This window comes from Barbus barbus (assembly GCF_936440315.1).
Source record: "Barbus barbus genome assembly, chromosome: 13".
NCBI classification, from domain to species: domain Eukaryota; kingdom Metazoa; phylum Chordata; class Actinopteri; order Cypriniformes; family Cyprinidae; genus Barbus; species Barbus barbus.
This window is the reverse complement of record NC_136741.1, coordinates 4,774,436-4,797,029: the sequence shown is the minus strand read 5'-3', so window position 1 is coordinate 4,797,029 and position 22,594 is coordinate 4,774,436. Positions and strand designations below refer to the sequence as shown.

Sequence of the window (22,594 nt, the reverse complement as noted above, 5' to 3'; positions counted from 1 at the left end):
TGAGAGGCTTGAGAGTGATAGGTACACACACATGTACGCTAAGGAACATATGCATACTTACAAAAACAGTGTGCTGTTCTTACAGATAGATAGAAAGATAGAAAGATAGACAGACAGACAGACAGACAGACAGACAGACAGACAGACAGATAGATAGATAGATAGATAGATAGATAGATAGATAGATAGATAGATAGATAGATAGATAGATAGACACGGCTGATTGGTTGATTGATTTCTCTAGAAGGATATTGGGCCAGGAGGGCAGGGCACAGCTGGCTGTTGGGCATGAAGACGCAGTGCATGAGCACAAAATCATCCAGAGCTGGATCTTAGGATGAAAAATATTGCAGAATTAATAAAAAATGTATTGAAGAAAATTTGCCACCAAAATGAAAATTTGCTGAGTATTAACTCATCCTAAGGTCATCCAAGATGTAGATGAGTTTGTTTCTTTTAAAAACAGATTTGGAGAAATGTAACATTTCATCACTTGCTTACCAATGGATCCTCTGCAGCGAATGGGTGCCGTCAGAATGAGAGTCCAAACAGTTGATAAAAACATTACAATAATCCACAAGTAATCCACACAACTCCAGTCCATCAATTAACATTTTATGAAGCCAAAAGTTGCATGTTTGTAAGAAACAAATCCATCCTTAATTTTTTTTTTTACTTCAAACTGTCCTCTTCACCTTCAATGTCACTTCACTCTATCTCCATAATATTGCTTTCGCCAGAAAAAAAGTTGTGTCGTCTGAATCAGGAGATAAATATGCATCAAGCACTATTTACAAGCAAAAATAGTTCTAACAAATATGTCGGTGGATTTCGATGTGAGAGGACAACAGTGGATGGATTTTTTCACCGGAGGAAGTGTTATTATAGATTATTGACCAGAAGCGATGGTTTAAAGTTAAAATGCCGTAGTGATGGATTTGTTTCTTATACAAAAACACAACTTTTGGCATCATAAAATGTTAATTGATGGCTGGAGTGGTGTGGATTACTGTGGATTATTGTGATGTTTTTATCTGCTGGACTCTCATTCTGATGGCACCCATTCACTGCAGAGGATCCACTGGTGAGCAAGTGATGTAATGCTAAATTTCTCCAAAACTGTTCTGATTAGGAAACAAACATCTACGAAAATTCTCAGCAAATTAACATTTTTGGGTGAACTATTCCTTTCATACAAAGTCTAATTAGTTTAAGTTTGATTAATCTTATTTAGTTTGATTAATCTTATTAAGCGATGAATGAGAAGGTGCAGTACCTGGGTCAGAGAAATTAATGTCCAGTCGCATTGTATCCAGCAGATGCTCCAGAATCTTCTCTGGGCTGCCTGACATCACAGTGTATCTGTCCAGAAAACCCAGACACAGTTTGTTTAAATAAATGCATGGATGGATTAATCTATTGTTGATGGATCAAGAAATTTATGGATAAACTGAGCAGACTGATGGTTGTGATCATATACTTGAAGTGGGCTTGGATGTTTCCATGGCTGGAGGGCCAGAGACTCTTCTGTAGTACCAGAACATCCTGGTCATGCTCTTTTAGACGCACGGTGTTTGCTTCAACATCCTACACACACACAAACAAACATATACACAAACCAAAATAGTCAAGGGTTAATTTTGCCACTACTACACAGCTACTCATTCTCCTGATGCTTGTGTGTGTCAGCAGTAATTGATGTTTGTGTACCCTGAGTATCCGGTTGAAGTCCTCTTTGTCCACTCTCAGGAAGTGGCAGTTGTCCTCTCTGAGTACGATGGAAGCAGCGCGGGGGGCATCGTTCACCAAGGCCAGTTTGCCAAAATCATCTCCTTCATGTAGCGTACACACCACACCCTAAACACACACAGGAGTCAGTCTGAAATATCTAACAGTGTTTGTCACTAGAATCACTCCACATAAAAAATGAAAATCTATGTAGTCATTTAACATTAACATAAATAAACAGAAATAACATGACATGTCATTACCTTGCCATAGATGACAACATTTACTGATCCCTTCTGGATAATATACCAAGAAGTGCCTTCCTCCCCTTGATTAAACACTAAAATAAGAAAAGCAAACATACAAAGAATATTACTGAGCCAACCTAGTATTTACACTACTGTTCAAAAGAGTCAGTACGTGCCAGAAAAATGAAGGTTAAACACAAAATTATTTGATATATTATCACCTCGTGTCCTAAATTCAGGGGTTGTAACCAACACAGACAAACATAACCGCTCAAAATTTCAATTTTTGTTTTTTTTTACATTTATTTATGTATTTGTAAAGATATAATTTTTTTCAGCAAGGATGCATTTTATTCACAAAAGTGACTATAATAATAATATTTATAATGTTACAAAATGTCTATTTAAAATAAATGCTATTATTTTGAACATTCTATTCATCAAAGAATCCTGAAAAAAATGGATCATGATTTCCACAAAAAAGGTAGCAAGTATGTTTTCAATAACAAATGTTTCTAAAGCACCAAATCAGCATATTATAATGATTTCTGAAAGATACTTTGACAATGAAGACTGGAGTAATGATGCTGAAAATATTATTTTCTATCATTGCAATAAACTGCATTTTAAAATAATATGTAAAAATCGAATATAGTGATTTTTAATTGTAATAATATTTCACAATATTACTGTTTTTACTGTAGTTTTCGATCAAATAAATGCAGCCTTGGTGAGCTTTTAAAAATATTTAAAAATCTTACTGACCCCAAAAAGTACTATGATACCAACAGCATTTAAGTGTGTATAAGTTAATTACGAGTGTTGGTGAAAGTTACTGTTAAAAGTAAAGTTACCGTTAAAAGTACTAATTGCATTAGTTACTTTTTATGGAAAGTAATGCATTACGTTACTTTTGCGTTACTTTTTGTCACCTGAGATGGGCTTGCTTATTAATTTTTTAATAATGAAAAAAACTAAAATAATTCTATATTTTTGGTAGCTGTAAAGGCCCTTTCACACCAAAAGTGAAATGAATAAGCCTCAGGCTAAAATAACACCTCACTCCTAATTTCTCTTAACATGGGGATAGGAGAGGTGTCGATAAATAAATGAGATTTTCAATGATATTTTCATGCAAATTTAAAAGAAATGCATTACTTTACTTGTTATTTGAAAAAAGTAATCTGATTACGCAACTTGCATTTCCTCCAAGACTGTAATTATCAGAATTTAAAGAGCAGTAAAGACTCACAGACAGTGCCTGCTTTGGCATGTGACTCAAAGATGAGGACACTGGTGAGCTCTCGCTTCACCTGCAGAGGGCAGCAATGCACAGCTCATGTTAGTCTGCTCACACCTATGCTGAAATCAGGCATTATTGTGGAAATGAGGCACAGAGGTCTCAATGGAGGACTTACAGTGTTAGATAGATGAGAGAGAGCTTTGATATGCAGCAGCTCATCATAAATAATCTCCAGGTCTTCAGCTGTTCTTTGACCTGGCCTATAAAGAGAACAAGGGACAAAGAAAGACGGGTAGAGTAGTTCAGGAAGAGTAAAAGAGGACAATAACCAAATGCAAATTTCACGTGAATAAACTGTTGGTCACTCACGGTTTCCTGAGGATCATTCGCATGTGTGCGTCAGGGCCGATTTGGGAGAGGAAGAGGAGAGTCTCCTGCAGCTCTTCCTCAGCTTCACGTTTCTCATCGTCGCTAGGCAACACCGCATCCTCCTCCTCATCATCAAGGAAACGGTAAAAGAGGTACTTATCTTGAAAGTTCAGCTCATGGTCGACTGTCGACAAAACAAAAAGAAATATCAGAGATAAAATACAACGTGATCTGGTGCGTGAATACATTCAGGTGCTCTAATTAGAGTCGTTTTAAAAAGCATGGGGGATTATTTTTATTTTGTCAAGCCATTACTTGGTTTAACTAGATGGGTCATTTCTTTAATGCAGTATAGAGCTGTGACAGCTGAACAAGTGCCATTGAGATGAATGGGAACACTAAATATCTTTCTCCAGGTTTTAAATACCTTGCAAAAACATGATGGAAAGTGATTTTGAGGTCACTGAAAAAACCCCGAAATGATTTCTTGTCAAAATCAGTGTTAACAAAAATCTAAAACTATTAAAAATTGTGTTCAGCTATTGAAATAAAGCTGAAACTAAATAAAAAAATATATATATAAATATTAGATAAAAAAAACTTTTAAAATAATAAATGAACAACAAAACAAAAATGACAAAAAGTTACTAAAATTTAAATAAAAAATAAATTAAACTTAAATAGAAATATTAAAAACGCTAATAAAAATTACAAAAGCACACAAAAAATTACTAAAACTTAAACTAATATTAAAATGAAAACCAAAACTATGTAAAATAAAAGATAATTCAAAATATTATTGAAATATGCCAAACAACTACTGCTTTAAATAATATTTAATAAAAATGAAAATCAAAGAAGAGAAAATTAAGAAACAGCTGCAATACTTAAAATGGCAAAATTCAATAAAACCATTTAATAATCACAAAAGGAAATTATGATTTCCAGTTTAATTAGCATAATTTGTGAGTTTGATATTTTTTAGCAAGGCATTAAGACAAATAAAGATGTGAAAAGGTACTGCATAGTAGGAATGACCCGTCTGTTAACCTGGCTGTCACTACAGCAAATGGCACAGGTGTACCGTGATTCAGGACCCCTTCCTCCAGCAGCACCTGCCACATTCCCACAGCGTGAGCCCGACTGTGAACACACGAGCTCTGCTGAAGCAGCCAGTCGACCAGCTCAGTGCCGACGCAACACTGCCTGTTAACACACACAGATCACGCTCAACACATGCACCAGACATGACTTAAATGAATAAACCTTGCATATGCTGTGCCATATAACATCATAGGCCACACACACACCTGTAGGTTTTCAGATGATATTTTCTATCTCTGATCATGTGGGGAGCTCTGGCCAGTATAGCATTACGTAAGACTTTTTCTGCCCTCAAAATCTTCTCTGACGGGACCTGAAGCAAAATCCGGGACAAAGAGAGAGGAAGTTGAGAGTGAGGCACAGAAAAACACTCCTGCACAGCCTATTTTCTGATCTATAACAGCACATTTATTTGGATTCAATGGCCTGCACTCAATTTGCTAGTGTAAATGACATAAAAGACCTTCTGTTAGCAGATGGTGTGTTTTAAATTCAATGAATTATACATAATTAGCATGAAACTGTGTAAAAGAGGTGCCTGCGGTCTTGAGTTATGCGCATGGAAATGGGAATTACTGTCAAATTAATAATCAGAAACTGTTTTTGAGTCATTCTCAGGAAGCTGTGCCAGAAGAATGAAGATAAATCAAAAATGACATAATTAAAATATAGATTTTTGACAACTGCAAGTTTAAAGTACAGGGATTGTAACCAATATAGAAAAATATATGACCATTCAATTGTATGGGTTCAGTACGATTTAAATAAAGATTAATACATTTAAAGATTAATACTTTTATTCATCACACATTAAATCTATCTATCTATCTATCTATCTATCTATCTATCTATCTATCTATCTATCTATCTATCTATCTATCTATCTATCTATCTATCTATCTATCTATCTATCTATCTATCTATCTATCTATCTATATCTGTATTATCTATACAACCCATTAAACTGTAAAGGTGATGAATGGAGACATGTTGCAAACTTGACTATCTGGGGTGCAAGTCAAAATAGAAATGAAACCAATCATACCTTATTCAGGTTTTTTGACATAAAATTGAGAGGGTCGCTGTTGAGATTCTCTTTGTCCGGCATTCCTGTATCAAACAGAAAATTGCTGAGAAATAATCACTGATGTGTTATGTGAGTGTGTATGTTTGCGTGTGAAACTCACTATCATTTGTTGCCCCGCTGTCCATCACTCCATACGGCGGGGCGAGAAGCCCTGCCATGCACTGCCTGTATTTCTGCAAGACACAGAGTAACACAATGAAAATGTATTCTGAGGGTCATTGCATTTTTTCATATTCCCCATCCTTTCCTATCAAAATGCATGCTACGGATGCCAAAACGCAGAAAATCGAACCTGATCTGAATTTTTTTTGACAGACGAAAGTTTCGGAGGCAGTGTGCAATGACCTTAAGTCTCAAATCCTCAGACTGAGTCATTTTCAAACAGGTGAACTGCCTTTACATCATTAAACTGAAAGCTCTGTAGTAAGAACATAGAGCTCCACCAATCAGATTGAAGCCTTCTGTGGCTTGGCAACGATCACTATGAATATTCAAATGTTTTCATTCTTTTCCTCTCCCTATCGCCATGGTGATGGGTGAGGAGGAGGCACATGCAGCCGAGGAACAGCAGGCAGTGAATGAGACTCTGATACCGGCCCAAACTCACCTAGAGTTCAAACACACACATTATACTGCACCTGCTGGAAATGGCTGAGAAGTTGATCTGTTTGGCCTGTGTGATTACAGCAAAGCATTGCAAAAAATATATTTCTTAATCAGTATTTTTGTTGTTTTTCAGAACATTATCTAAATAAGGAAAAAAAAAACTAAATCTAAACAAAATGTTGTGTGCTTCTTGAAACAAGAAAAAAATAACTATTCAATGGGGTAAAAAAAATCTTGATTCAAGATACACTTCATTCTAAATATAACTGTAATACTGTTTTACACAATTTGTAAACTTAAAAATGTAAACTTATCTTGTTTTTACCTTTTTAAAAAATATATATTTTTAACTAGAATACAGGACAAAAATACTGATTCATTGAAATGATCAGGAAAGTGTTTAATTACCACAAGCTTAATTACTGCTTTCTCCAAATTTTTAGCAATTGATTTGTCTCTCTCACTTCTTCAACTACAAAGTAGATTCCTATTTAATCGTCAGTCTAAAGGGTTATTTCACACCATCTACAAAATTCTGCATAAATATGAAAGGGAGCGTAAATCTTACAAATATATGTATCTAATACCACATTCACATACACTACCATTCAAAAGTTTGGGTTGAAAAGAGTTTTTGAATGTTTTGAGTTTTAGTAATTTTGTAAAAATGCAGCAAAAACAGTAATATTATGAACTACTGTTACTATTTTAAATTCTATTTGAATAGCAAGTTCAAAAGAACAATATTTTTCTATCAGTTTACTGCATTCTTACTGAGGAATAGTGTTAATTTCTTTAAAAATAATAAATCGATAAATTATGAACAAGCAAACAAACTTACTGACCCCAAACCTTTGAACATTAGTATACTGTATGCTGTTAATTATTAGAATTGCTTGTTAAGCAATAGAATAGAATAGAATGCATTTCTGAACTTTTCCAGAAAACAAACTGAGCCATAATATTTAAAAGCATCTAAAAGTGTGAAAATAAATGCTGTCAGGTAGGGACATGTATGTTTTTGTAACTCCACAGTATCCTTCACCACACACTGTGAGATTAGGGGTCTCTGAGTGAACTGATGTAATACAGATGCACTGAGCCGTCATTAATTCACACGCAGCACTACAGCCCATGCTACTCTGAGGCGTTGTGTTTCCATTAAGCAGAAGTGACAGAGAGTCCAGAGGACATTCTGTATAATAAAGTGACCTGAATGTATAGAGTTAAAGAGAAAACACAGAGGGTTACAACTGGAGCACTTGGTTTTCTTTGCCCACTGGTTTGAAGTCTTCAAATAGGCTTTGTGCATTCACACAAATGCACTTTGTATATCCTGTTTCCTTCCTGCTTCCTGAAGCTGAAACAAAAGCTAACTTTTCCCATCCCCCAGACACATAATACATTGTTGCTCTTTCCAGCTGGCTGCCTTCACATAGGTTAAGTAATTCAGCCAGGATTATGCAATTAACAGCACATAAGCACACAAAACAAGAGTACTTCCTCCCTCATCGCCCGGTCAGGCGGTGCACCCTGCAGCCTGGCACAGAACTGACCCGGAGAGACAGAAGCCCCTCAACATTCAGCGCACATCCTCGGCTTTCAGTAGCTGATATTCACCTCACACCGCCGGCACACTTTATCAAGTCATGACCATCCTATCAGAAATACTACATCCTCAAACATCAGATGTTGTGTATCAAAAAGCAGAACCACAATTTGCAGCAGTAACAATCGATACCGTTTGCTAAAAAACATCATTAACCTCAAAAACCACATTGATATTGATGTGGCTCTGAACCCAGTGCTGGTTGTAACATATCTATAAGTGCGGTTTCTTGATTATAAACTATGAAAACAGCATCAAATCTTTGTGCATTACAGACAATGAGCCAATGGGACTCACCCTGGTAAGAGTTTGTGGAGTGTAGTCCGACAGGGACGTGATACTTGGCTACTTCCTAAACCCTGCCAACTTCCCAGAATTATCCAGCAAACGCTCCTGTGTTTTCCAGTCAGATGCACAAAGGCATGAAATCAAACCTGCACACCCTGACGCTCCAGTTACACACATATGGATAATGTGATCCAGTGTCTGCTCTTTGGATCTTTCTGGCTGAGCATCTGACTGGACTTCAATTGCCGTTGCCAGGCAATAGCTACAGCCAATCAGAGAGCTGCATTCGCTCAATTCACCATGTACCACTGCATTACACATGAGTAAGAGAGAGGAATCTGTAAGGATTACAGAATCTCAGACACTTTGAACTCCTGAGATGGACAACACACACACACAGTGCATTAACATACAGACAAGAAAGCACAGCAGCGTCTCTACTTCCTCCGCAAACTCAGAAGAGCCAGAGCCCCGGCCCCCATCATGTGCACCTTCTACAGAGGCACCATCGAGAGCATCCTGACTAGCTGCATCACTGTGTGGTATGGCGCTTGCAACGCATCCTGCCGCAAGTCACTTCAGCGCATAGTGAGAGCAGCTGAGAAGATCGTTGGTGTCTCTCTCCCCTCCCTCCAGGACATCTACAGCACCCGTCTCACCCGCAAAGCCCTCCGCATTGCAGGCGATCCCACCCACCCGACACACAGCTTCTTCAGTCTGCTGCCATCAGGGAGGAGACTGCGGAGTCTCCAGGCGAGGACCAGCAGACTGAAGGACAGCTTCATACATCAGGCTGTCAGGAAGCTGAACTCCCTCCCGTCCTTGCCCCCCCTCCCCTCTTTCACCCCCATTTAACACAGCAACACACTAGGAACTCTGACTCTGTGACACCCCCCCCCCACCGACCAACAAACTGTAACCGGCACCTGTCACTTGTGCAGCATTGGCTGATCACTACCCATCCAACATTGACTGCAAATTACCTCCTCGGATAGTCTGACAAAAACTATCCGAACAGTCTCTTCGACTTGTCACTTTAACAGACTGATAAGCTCTTCTTGCACTACACTCATAACAAAACAAAACATCTGCACAGTTTTGTTTTTGTTTTTGTACATTCAACTGGTTTGCACTCCATCTATTCTGCCATGTGCCTTATGCACTTTATCTATCTCTCTTGTTTTTATTTTCTACAATGTCCTCAGACTGATAAGCTCTTTTGCACTACAAATATATCTACACAGTGTTGTTTATTTAACTGGTTTTGCACTCTATCTGCCATGCGCCTTATGCCACTTTATCGATCTAATTCTTATTTTTTTTCTACAATATCCTCATTTGTATAATTGTATAGTTGTATGTACATATGTTTAAACTGTATTTATCTGTATCTGAACGTGTTTAATGTTAACTGTATGCACCAAGGGTCTGAGAGTAATGCAATTTCAATTCTCTGTATGTATGTACTGTACATGTGGAAGAATTGACAATAAAGCTGACTTGAACTTGAACTTGAACATCTGTCTCCACATCCCACTGGGAGAGAATACAAGAAAATGCCTCTCTCACATATGCATCAGTTCCTTTTCATCCCTTCCTTCCTTCCCCCATCCTTCACTCACTCAGAATGGTCAATAGAAGAATGTAATATTCTACATTAATGCAAGTGTTATTTACAGTCATGTTTGGTATTATTTGAATTGTCTCAGGGCGACTGGTATAATGGTCTCATTCTTATAAGAAGTAAACTAAAAGGTAATACAAATCCTAAGAGTTCAGAGACATTTTGCATACTGTAGAGGGCGGACCGCACCTAATGGTTTTCATGCAAATTACCTTCTGTCCCAAAAGGTGCTAACTCGACTTGATTAAATTGCAAATTACAATTGTTAGTTCCTGTCTCGAGTTTGGGGAATGTTTATTCTGGTCTGAAGTACTTAAAGAGAATGTGGCAAAAGGATCGGCGGATTCTGTAGTCAGAAGCCCGTAGTGTAATACCTTACACTATGTATTTCTATAAAGTCAGGTATGCATTCTTTACTCATAGATTTATCTTTGAGAATTCGATGTTTTGTATTGATATGATTTGATCTCTTTGAATTGCTGTGGAATTGAAATAATACATACAGTATTTACCTGACTGATAATAAATTGTTACATTTGACCTTATTCTGTTTTACTCTGTAATTATTGACTCTAGTAGATTACGTTGCATCCTTGTTAAAGACATGAGCAACCGAATGAACGAGTAAATATAAAGTCAAGAGTTAACTAGAATAATCAAATATCAGAATAATAAATTAGAAATGGACAAGCAATCAATTTGTATTTCAAGTTAAATACGAGGTCATAAAGAAATGGAGTCAGATTAAATGATAAAATGGAGTCAGATTAAAGTTTAATTAAAATTGAAGAACTGTGCACACTGGAAAGACCGAGCACGCAGGAAACCTTCATCCACCACCGGAGACCTTCCTTGGGCCGGATGGGTGGAGCCTTACAGAACTATGGGCTGCTAAAAGGCTCTCAAAAGCTTGTGGCTTCATCAATTATTAAGGGTATTAAATTGTATTTACACTGAACAGACAGCTTTGTGAGTGTGTGAGTGTGTGTGTGCCCTGCAGCTGTAGTGAAATCACTGTTATCACATTAGAGAGGAGCATAGTCTGTCTTTGAGGATCAGTTAGAAGGGCTGTGTTGTTAGCCAAAAACATTTTATGCCATTTATATTGTTTAGAGTTCAGTACCCATATTGTAATTCAGGCTGATGAGTTTGAAAGGGTTTGAAATGGTGGACAACACACAAATATAAACTCTATCACCCTTTCCCTCATTCACACACACACACACACACACACACACACACACACACACACACACACACCACTCATGTACAAAAAAACACACTCTGTTATGAGCACTCGCCTGAATGAGAGGAGGTTTATAAGAGAGGGAGGAGGAAAATTGTAGAGAGACAGAGAGATCTTCACCCACATTGTTCCACTGATGCAGCAGAGACTGATACATAATTCATGCTATTCAGCTGCGTGTGTGAGATATGAAACAAAAATAAGGCACATATGGTCAGTAGCGAGCTGTGAGACACACACAGCGCTAATGACAGAAGCCCGACAGCCTCTGTGTCTCTCACACACTGAGTCACACTTACTTCATGTTTATTGTTTAGAATCAGAATTGATCAGCACATTAAAGTCATAAGAGCACTGAAGACAGATTCTTCATAAGTAACAGGTGTCCTCAGATACTGTAACACTAACTGTGTTGGCAAAGCGGAATTTTCAGCATCATTACTCCAGTCTTCAGAGTCACATGATCCTTCAGAAATCATTCTAATATGTTGATAATCATTGGTTTAAAACGTTTGACATTGATAAACTTTTGCTTTAAATGTATATTATGAAGATGCATATTAAGCAGAAGCATTCACAAAGGCTGATAAATATTTATATACGTCATTTATGCTATCATGTTGTTTTCTTATAATTCATGTTAAAAACTTACTCCTCTGAGGCATTATTGAATGCTGCAAGATATGAGATCTCACTCATATCAAGAAAAAGGCTTTTATGAGATGGGGATTGCAATTTCAGCCTTTCTTCCTCAAGATTCAAGCATGAAGGCATGCAAAAAACACTATATCAAATTGTCTGTGTAATGCGTTTCATTCATACAGTCCTAAGCACACTCAGAAGCTTCTGACATGCTGGGAATTAACAACTATGCTAAATCCAATGAATCCAGATATCTTGCCCTTTTCTTTTCTTTTTTTTTTTTACAATATTCCAGTGCATTTTCTCCTAATGCTCTGCTACGTTAATGAGACAAACTTCAAAGACCAACACATGACTCCTGAATTGATTATGACTGACACCACTGGCTTACATTTACAACACACATACACACACACTATGAAAGCCTGTTAAAGCCTGAGATTTGGCCTATGACTGTGCAGAACAGCCCAAAGGAACTGACTGAGCCGTTAGCAGATGAGAGAGCGCCCCCCAGTGTTACTGATCCTCAGTGATTACTAATGAAAAAGTGCCTTGTTACAGACAAACTGGCTGTGATCAGAATGGAATAGAGGCATGCTGACAGGACTTTATGTACTGTCTATTGACTGTTTGAAAAAAAAAAGAACAGTATGCAGCATGCAATGATAGACAATAGCATGCAACTTGTTTTTTCACATGACCTTACCATGTTGCATGTTTAATTCAATATAGTTAGTTTGCATTTAGTCCAATTTTACTTAAAAAATAAATATTGGGCAGTCTAAGTAGAATAGTATCAGTAGGCAGTATAGTATGCAGTATGCGATGATGAACAATAGTATGCAATATTTTACATTTTAGTCCTATTTTACTTAAAAAAAAAAAAAAAAAAATAGACAAAAGCCTAAAAAATCAGAGAGTCACTTGAAATCACTTAAAGAAATGTACACAACCTTGTATACTGCACATTTTGCCAACTGTACCATATAGTTATTTCATGCATAAGGAAAATTGCTACTAATAAAGTATGGCCGTATGCCATTCAAAACATTAAAGACTTCATGACTTAAAAATTTCTAACACACTTCCTGAATTAAATCAGCTTCACGCAGCCCCTTTCCAAAACCCTGCCCTCAAAAAACTGGAAACTCTATGTCAGAGGCCCAAAGACAGATTTTTCATTTCAGTTGTACCTGTCAGCCAGCAGGATAATTTTATCACTTACAGCAGCAGTAATGAAAAAGTTCAGTAACATTTGCACACAAACAAACCTCCCACAGGGTTTTGAACTCCCTCTGTTCGATGCGCAGAAGTTCACTGTTCTCTCGGCTGACAATCGTGGCATGTCGAGGAGTGTTATCCAGAATTGACTCCCCAAATGCTGTCCCCACTCCCAAAGTACAGATCGTTACAGCATCCTACAGAAAAAAAGAAGAACTATTAAGAATATTGAAAGACAAACAGATTGAGAAAGACCATGATAACATCTTTGTAAGCTAATTATAATGATCTTAAAGGAGAATTTCACCTAAAATGAAAACTGTGCTATCATTCCACATGCAAACATGTTAGGCTTCAGTGAATAGTAAATAAACAAATAAAGGAATAGTTGACCAAAAAAAATTTAATTAGCTAAAAATGTACTCAGTCTCAGGCCATCCAAGATGTAGATGAGTTAGTTTCTTCATTAGAACAGATTTTGAGAAATGTAGCATTACATCACTTGAATGGGTGCCGTCAGAATAAGAGTCCAAACAGCTGACAAAAACATCACAATAATCCACAAGTAAACAACACCACTCCAGTCCATCAATTAACAGCTTGTGAAGCAAAAATCTGCATGTTTGCAATAAACAAATCCAACATCAAGATGTTTTTTAACATTACTTACAGCTAAAATATAGTCTCCATAATACTGCTTTCTGAATCAGGAGAGAAATATGCACAGATCACAGATCAAAAGTGAAAACAGTCCAATACAGTTCTAAACAACTATGTATTTATGTATGTAATAACTATAATTTTGATGTGAGAGGATAACATAAATTTGGAGGAAGCATTTTTATGGATTATGGACTTTTGGTTAGTATTTTGTCCAAAAGTGACAGTGTAAAGTTAACACATTAATGACAGATTTGTTTCTTACAAGTGTGCAGATTTTCACTTCACAAGACATGTATTGAATGAATGGAGTTGCGAGGATTACTTGTGGATTATTTATCAGCTGTTTGGACTCTCATTCTGACGGCACCCATTCACTGCAGAGGATCCATTGCTGAGCAAGTAATGTCATGCTAAATTTCTGATGAGGAAACAAACTTATCTACATCTTGAATGGCCTGAGGATGAGTATATTTTCAGTACATTTTCATTTCTAGGTCAACAATTCCTTTAAATTCAAAGCTCCACATGGCTTTAAATGAACCCTAAATCTTCATTCATTGAAATTGCATTGAAAATAATTTTAATTTTGAGGTGAACTATTGCTTTAAAGATTCTTCTAATTCCTGTAATTAATGTAAATTTATGCACACATTTATGCACACTCTAAGGGAAATGTGCTCAGTGAGGGTTAAAAAGATGGTTGCACATAACAAGTGATTTGAGATCAGTAAAACACAAGCTCACGCACTCATAAATGAGTCATATAACATTCACAAATACACTTATTTTCTACACCCTGTCTTGCGTTTTACATTCATTTAACCAGAGCAGTGTGATAATAGCTTATTGCCCAACGGATCACTCCATGACACTGGAGCAACACACAAGCGGTTAATATTGCATCACTGAAACAGCGATTCTCACATGCACATACTGTATACAGACAAAACTACACACATGTTCATCTGCGCACAGGACATTCATAGCTGCAGGGCAACAACAGAAGTGTGAAAGAGAAGCATAACATGATGCCTTGTGTCAGTTCTGTGCACAATTGTGCATGTAATCAAGCAAGTACAACCCAGAATGCTTTAAATATGAATGCTACGATGCATACAGACTCAGAGGGGAAAATAGTATTCAGAGCTTAGGTTACTCATTCATAGTTCAGGAGAATTAGTTTTCATTTTTGATTCATTTCAGAATAGAAGCAAATCTGATTATTTTGACATACTGCCAGAAGCTGTAAAATATGAAAATGGGTAGAATAGATTTTTGAAGAATTTATGAGAATGCTCACAAAATCTGAGCAAAGATTGAGATTAAAGGACACATGTGAGATTACTGTTGTTGTTTTCTCATGAGAAAAATCTAAAAGGGAGATTTCAGCATACACTACTGTTTGGAGTCAGTATGATTTTTTTTTTTAAAGAAATTAATATTTTATTCAACAAGGATGCATTAAATTGCATAAAAGTGAAGGTGAAGACATTTATATTACAAAAGATTTTTATTCACTTAAATGCTGTTCTATTTAACTTTTTATTCATCAAAGAATCAAGAACAAATAATAATTTCCAAAAAAATATTAATCACCACAACTGATTTCAACAAGAAGGATTTCTGAAGGATCATGTGACACCGAAGACTGGAGTTCAAATAGAAAAAATAAAATTAAATACTTACCGTTTTTCCTGTTTTTCCGATCAAATAAATGCAGCCTTGGTGAGCATTTTTCATCAAAAATATTTTTAAAAATCATACCGTCCCAAACTTTTGAACTATTGTGTGATGATGTAAAAAATCTATCTTTGAGCTTAATATGTCTATAAACATGATCACTTCAAAAACTGCCCAACATTGCTTTATTTAAACCAGTCTAACACAGAACCACTGGCTCAACCAATGCCATGTGTTTTTAGTGGGACTGTAAGTTTGACCGACCAATGGCAAACGAGAAACATTGATAATTTCTGCAATTCTGTTTGGTGGAAATATAAACTTTACCTGCAAAGAGATCACTTTCTATGCATCAATATATATGAATGAATGAATCATTTATATAGCACTTTTATTGTGTATTGCTATACACCCAAAGCGCTGTACATATAGGGGTCTCTCCTCAACCACCAGCAGTGTGCAGCATCCACTTGGATGATGCAACGGCAGCCACAGCACAACGGCACCAGTGCGCTCACCACACACCAGCTACAGGTGGAGAGGAGAGAGAGATAGAGCCAATCAAGTGTATGGGGATTATTAGGAGGCCATGATTGACAAGGGCCAGTGGAGGGAATTTGGCCAGGACACCGGGGTTACACCCCTACTCTTTAGTGTCATGGGATTTTTAATGGAATCTTTGTAAATCCCTCTTGAGCTGTGTTGGAGAGATGCATGATTTAGGGCCAGTAAACACATCTGACAGTGTGACTCATTGTATTCCCAGTGGATTCACAGAAAGATGATTCTATCCCCAGTAGCATTGCATCAGCGTCCTCATATATCAGACTATTAACAAGGCCAACCGTGGACCGGTCGCCCACTCACAGCATGGCTCTTTGTAGCAGTTTCTGTATGCTGATGGATGCAAATGATGTCTGCAAGGCTAAACTATACTACTTATCTCCGCTGACTCCTAGCAGATTGAGGCTTCAAATGATCCTGATTGCGGTCTCTCTTACCTGATGGTTGGCCGTCTCGGACACTTTCACATCCAGAGATCCAGACAGAACCGCGTACCAGCTGGTGCCGATGTCACCCTGCCGATACACTGCAGGCAAAAACAGAGTCTATGAATACTGATTCACAAATCGCAGAGGAATTCTTCCTTTTAATTTCAGAACAGTTACTTCTTTTCATTAACATAACATGTGCTTCTTATTGTCTCATTAAGTGGCAAATTCAACCTTAAGCACAGATTCATGACTACATGCTTAACAATAAAACTTTCAATTAGAACATAATAGAGTTTTATAGCCGGAAGCAATAGGAGAACAGTTTCAGCTTCCACAGAGAATATTTATTTTTAGTTATTTAGTAAACCATCTAAATAACTCAGAATCCAATATAGTGTTATGAAGAACCTAATGTACACTATCTTTCAAAAGTGTGGGGTTGGAAAGATTTTTTAATGTTTGTGAAAATGTCCCTTCTGCTCACCAAGGCTGCATTTATTATCATAAATACAGTAAAAACTCAACAAAATTTGTCCATTTTCATATATTTTAAAATGTATTTTTGTCCTATGAAGGGAAAACTGAATTGTCAGAAGCCATAACTCAAGTTTTCAGAAATCATTCATATGCTGATTTGGTGCTCAAGAAACATTTAATCTTATTATTAGTGTTAAAAACTGTTGTGCTGTATAATATTTTTGTGGTACATTTTCTTTTTTTGGAATTCTTTGATGAATAGAAAGTTCAAAAGAACATAATTTATTTGAAATAAAAATCTTTAGTACAATGATAAATCTTTTACTGTCACGTTTAATCAGTTTAATGCATCCTTGCTAATATTAATTTCTTAAAAAAAAAAAAAAAACAAATTTAACTCCAAAGAATCATATAAGAACTCAAGCACCCCATACAAAAAACAAACAAATCTATTTTTTTTAAGATTTTGATTAATTAAGTCATGTCTTTCCTATAGCCACCTGAAAACACATAACTGGTAACTGGCAAAACCCATAAACTGGAAGACAATCTGAAAGCATCATGATAAAAATACTAAACGTGATTCTTACAGGTGATGCCTTTCTCCAGGTACTCATAGAAGCCACACATGCAGATCTGCTGCAGCAGGTTGGGGTGAAACTTCTCAAAGGCCTTCACACCCTTCAGTCGAGCCAGAATGATATCCACATCTTCTCCCGAGCGTTCTGCTGGCCTAAGAAACAGACAAATAGACATTATGGTCTGGCTAGACCAAACTGACCAACAAGAAAATCCTGACACTGCAGCGATTGCATGTGACAATTATGAGGACAGATGAAGTTGTGTCCATTAGAATAAGCACATTGTGCTGTCTGTAGGATAAGGAATGTGTATTAATGTGATCAAGATTAGTGTTTTTGTCATCAGTCCTGTCAAAATACAAGACATGAATCATATACACATTAATATAGAACTTCAGTAGCGTGATTTGAACTAATATTTCATGTTTGGAGACAAATTGATACAGTTGTTTGCAGCTTTTAAACTTTAGTATTTGCAATGGTTTCTGACCATTCCTGAGCAAACCAAACACATCATACTTAAATGAATTATTCAGAGTTATTTGTTCAGTGAGGCAGCATCATGTTTCTCTAATGGTGTATGAGAGATTGAGAGACTGTATGCAGCCAAGATCCTCTTCACATTTGCACAAATATAGCAATGCTCTCACTTCTCAGCTCATTAGGTGACATGTACATGTGTGTGTGTGCATGTCTGTGTTGTGCACTTGAGTGAATTAATTGCCTCTCTTAACGATGTAAGTATGCTGTAATTCAGACTCCTTTTATTCCGAAATGCCTTGTTGCTATGGAGATTACATCATGAGGAAATTAAGACTTCAAAGATATTTTTCAAACCAAGGGCAGTGGACCAAATTTCATATGGAGACTAATCAAGCTAATGAAGTTCCACAAAAGATTTCAAACAAAAAAACTAGACCTACTCTTTTAGTACTGGCTTTGAAACTGCAATAAACCAAGGCGGGTGAGTTATACATCAATACCTGATTCTTTTTTGAGGTGTACTTTTATTATAACTCTCAGATAAAATTATAAACAACAAACAAAAATATTGGATCTATAACTTATTACTAATTTCCTGTGGATGGAGGGATTATGTATTTTTATAGGCCAAAACCCGAAGAAACGAGTCAATCATACCAAAGTCAGTGGGTTTTTTGTTAAATGACTGAATTAAGGTCAGTAGTTAAATATAAAATATATGGATATATACCAGAAAATGTAATAGCTTTATTGAAACACTCAAGTAATTTCTCAAGAATGAATGCTTAGGTTTACATAAAGCTGAACACATATTATCTCACTTTACTCTTTGCATAGTTACACATTTGATATATGAAAATATGTGACTTTATATAAGAAAAATACCTGAACAATTTACTGAAAACATATATTTAAAGTTTTAGTTTTTTGGACAATTTTGACATTTTTAACTTAATCAAATGAGTACTTTATGTACATAAACAAATACATACTAGGATATATATATATCACAATGCATATTTTCCTTATAACTGAGTACATATATTCTATATCTAAATATATGGTACATGCATGTGCAAATATATTTACACAAAAACAGTACCATATTTTACACCTACTATATATATTATGAAGGATTTTACTGAATATAAAAATTACACATGCAGCTTTATGATATATAAGTAAATACTGTATATTGTCACACATTTTTTCAATATATGAACTGTAGCAATTCCCTATGTATTACTGATTAAACTGGAATATATTAACAAAATATATTATTCAGTATATAATAAATAATTTAATATATGAAAAAATACATTTTCTTTGTGTAAGGGAAAGAGGTGGTTGCTAAAAAGTGGCTAAATGAAACTCCAGAGGTTGTCGGGACATTAAACATCATCACGGTGAACAGGAAAACTCATCTACTCAGAATGACCATCAAAACAGTTAAATGATGATTAAATCTGAGATTCACTGACTGTGATCTGTAACAGAGCAGATCAGCTGAGAGACAGACAGCTTGAACTCTCTGAAACCACAGAAAGAGGGAAAATCACATCACATGACTGTGATGATGACCTTCTTCAGCTATTACTTGCACACTCTATGTAAAACTCCTTTATGATTCATCAGCAGCAGGCTGATCTTGTGTGATCCTGACCAGTTGTCCTGTACTGCTGTGGATGTGAGAGGGTGAGAGTGCCGTTGACTTTTATGTGCTGAGATTCACTGGCGTGGAAACACATTACCAGCATATATCTGCTGGGCACAGAATGGACACTGCATTACAGAGTGCAAAGCCTCTCTCTGTCTCGCTCATGCTCTTTTCACAAATGTTTCTCTCTTTTTCTCATATAGCTCCAGCCCATTATGAAGCTTTCTTCAGCTCTTCAAAGAGGTTTTGCAGTAGGCATTAAAGGTGCAGGTTTAGAGGTTTTTAGAGGCATTAGTTCCTGTAAAACTGCAGTTGTTAGAACCTGTCAGAATCAATTAATATATTTCTGTCAGGACCACTATCATCAACGACTGACAATTAGCATACAGTTTGGATTGACGGTATTGTTCTGTACTGGGCAAGAGCTCCCTGTGCATCCATGCAGCCTAGCATGAATAAGAGCAGGGAGAGCAGCAATAACCCGAACAGAACCAACTGAACAGAACCAACATAAATGTATTGCAGATATCATTAAAGTTCAATAATTTAACGTAACATTTTAGAAAGTAGTTGATTCAAAGGAGAACCAGAAGGCTGAATCCTGACTGACAGAGGAGGAGTTGGGGATGGAGGTGGGTAATTAGCTATTGAGCAACGCGAAAGCTGGTGATAATACTGAAGGAGCTTATGTACGAGTGCTGTGAGAGGTGTTGCATCCCTATAGATAGACGTGAATCAGCTGATGTGAGCTGGATATATGTCTATATGGGAGTTGTTGTTGTTTTTTTGGTGAACTTTTCCTCTAAAAACAGTATGTCAACCAAGTCATGATACAATTAAAACACATATTTATTATCATTATATTTATAGCAAAATATAATGCAAACACACAAGAAAAGTCTGTAATAATAGGGCACAATGTACTTTTCCATATTTATTTTTCACAGGTGTTTTACTTATATTTTTACACATTGCCTTGTATTGTTTTTTCATTGTTAAAAGAAACATCTGTAAACTTAACGGATAATATCCTGGTAAAAAATTACCAGTACATTTTTGAAAAACGCCAATTTTTGTTAATTGAAATTGATATTAATATATTAATATACTATACTTATTTTATCTTTATAATAGATAAAAAAGTTCAACTTAAAAAAAATAAACAAAAATTGAAATGTTGCCTTAATAAATAAAATAAATTTGAACTGAAGTACTAAAACTAAAATAATTATTAAAATAAATGAAATTAAAATAAATGAAAGCAAAATGCAAGTATTAAAAAGAATAAAAGGACAAAAACAACTTAACTGAAAACTAAAATGAAACTGTAAAGCTAAAAATAAAAGCTAATTCAAAATATTAATAAATATTAGTAGATATATAACTATTACATAACACTTGTTTTCTCACAGCATCAGTACAGCAGGGGATCATTATTCTGACAGGTGGCTTCATAATTTTGCATAGTATGAATATCAATGATGGGGAAGCTAACAGTTTAACTGTCTCTGTCTTCCCAGCGATATTTAACCCTTTGATTATCAAGCATATTAAACAAAATACAGTACAACGATTGATACCGAAATAAATATAATTCAAACCAGACAACCAACCGCTCCTATTTGAAATGATATGACTGGGATCAGCTGTTTCGTAGTCAGTAGCCTATTCATTGTGTCAGTGATCTGTAGAAACTGCCAGAGCAGCACAATGCAGCACAGTATCATCCAACAGTGCGGTCTGTTTTTTCTTCTTTGTGTGTGTGCACATTTATTGATCACCACAATGCATCCTGGTGTCGGATGTTAATGAGACCATGGATATCTTTAAGAACCATTACATTGATCAGTGTAAAGACGATGTGCTCGACTACGTTTAAAGAGTCCATTAAAACATCAGCCACTGAAAACCCATCACACCCAGTAAGGTGATCTCACGTTTCCCTCTCATCGCCATGGTAACCTGCAGGGATGTGTCTGGACTAGGAGGGGCTGGGAGAAGGTAACAGATATTCTTAGTAATGTTCAATATGTTTTTGCATCTTAAAGTTGGGAACAAAAAAGTGAGCATCCAATAGCATGCAGCCTAATTATATCAACTCATCTGGTTTAAACAATCTGCAGTATAGATATTTTAGATAGCTACAAAAAAATTAAAAATAAATTAAAATAGTCTGATTTAATGCTGCAGCAGCCCTTAGAAATAAATTGATTAAAATATGTCATTCAAAAATACGACGCACACGATGTATGAAATTCACATGATGTGACACCGGCAAACGAGTTCAGTGGAGAAGCGTGTCATTCACTGTCGCTGACAGAAGAAACAGCGCAGCTTCCACACGATTTCCCAACAAAATCCTTGCAGAAAACAAAATGCACATTTATGCATGATGCCTATTCAGATGCAGGTGATGCATCGGGGACGCAGGACAGAGAACGCGCGCTCTGCTGCTGTCACCTTGTTGCAGCCCCTCCGGACATTGAAATGAACGCAGGTAAAGATCGCGTTCAGACGCGATCTGGTGTCTCACCTCTTGTCCAGGCAGATGATCCACTCTGAGGAGGCCACGGAGTGCGCAGAGGCGTGCACCGCTACCATCTTCGGCTCCACCGGTGTGAATCGTGCGTCGCGGATCTCGTCGACTCGGGCGCAGCAGCATCAAGGATCACCCCCCTCCGCGCCTCTGTCGTCAACTGGATCACCGCGGCGTGGACTAGTCGTCACCACGTTCACGCACGTCGAACGTTTACAAGCGTGGCTGCACACACACCGGCACGAAGAACAAGTCACGTTCTATCGTGTGTTGATGACTGGTCAAACCAAATATCGTGGTTGCCATGCTTGGAAAATAACATCAACCGGAGGCTGGTGATATAAGGGAAGAAATGACAGGTTTTGTAGATGACAGCGGTGGTGCTGATGCTGCACTGTCACCATGGCGACGGGCACGCAGTCAGCGCGGATGCTGCATCCAGACGAGGGGCAATGTGAAGCGCTGCCTGTCAGGCGTCTTGTCACATATAAACAATAATAATAATAA

General features: G+C 36.8%; 1 protein-coding gene across 1 annotated transcript; it reads right to left on the bottom strand.

The window, feature by feature from the left end:
* Nucleotides 1-3,584: 3,584 nt before the first annotated feature.
* On the bottom strand, nucleotides 3,585-22,208 carry rapgef4b (Rap guanine nucleotide exchange factor 4b; the record flags this gene model as incomplete). The annotated part of the gene is made up of 9 exons (XM_079431998.1): nucleotides 22,085-22,208; nucleotides 17,421-17,563; nucleotides 16,360-16,448; nucleotides 13,066-13,212; nucleotides 5,880-5,952; nucleotides 5,738-5,802; nucleotides 4,899-5,005; nucleotides 4,673-4,794; nucleotides 3,585-3,772 (listed from the first exon to the last, which is right to left on the bottom strand). The coding sequence occupies exons 1-9, from the start codon at nucleotides 22,150-22,152 to the stop codon at nucleotides 3,585-3,587; spliced, it is 1,002 nt and encodes a 333-aa protein (XP_079288124.1). The 5' UTR covers nucleotides 22,153-22,208.
* Nucleotides 22,209-22,594: the final 386 nt, after the last annotated feature.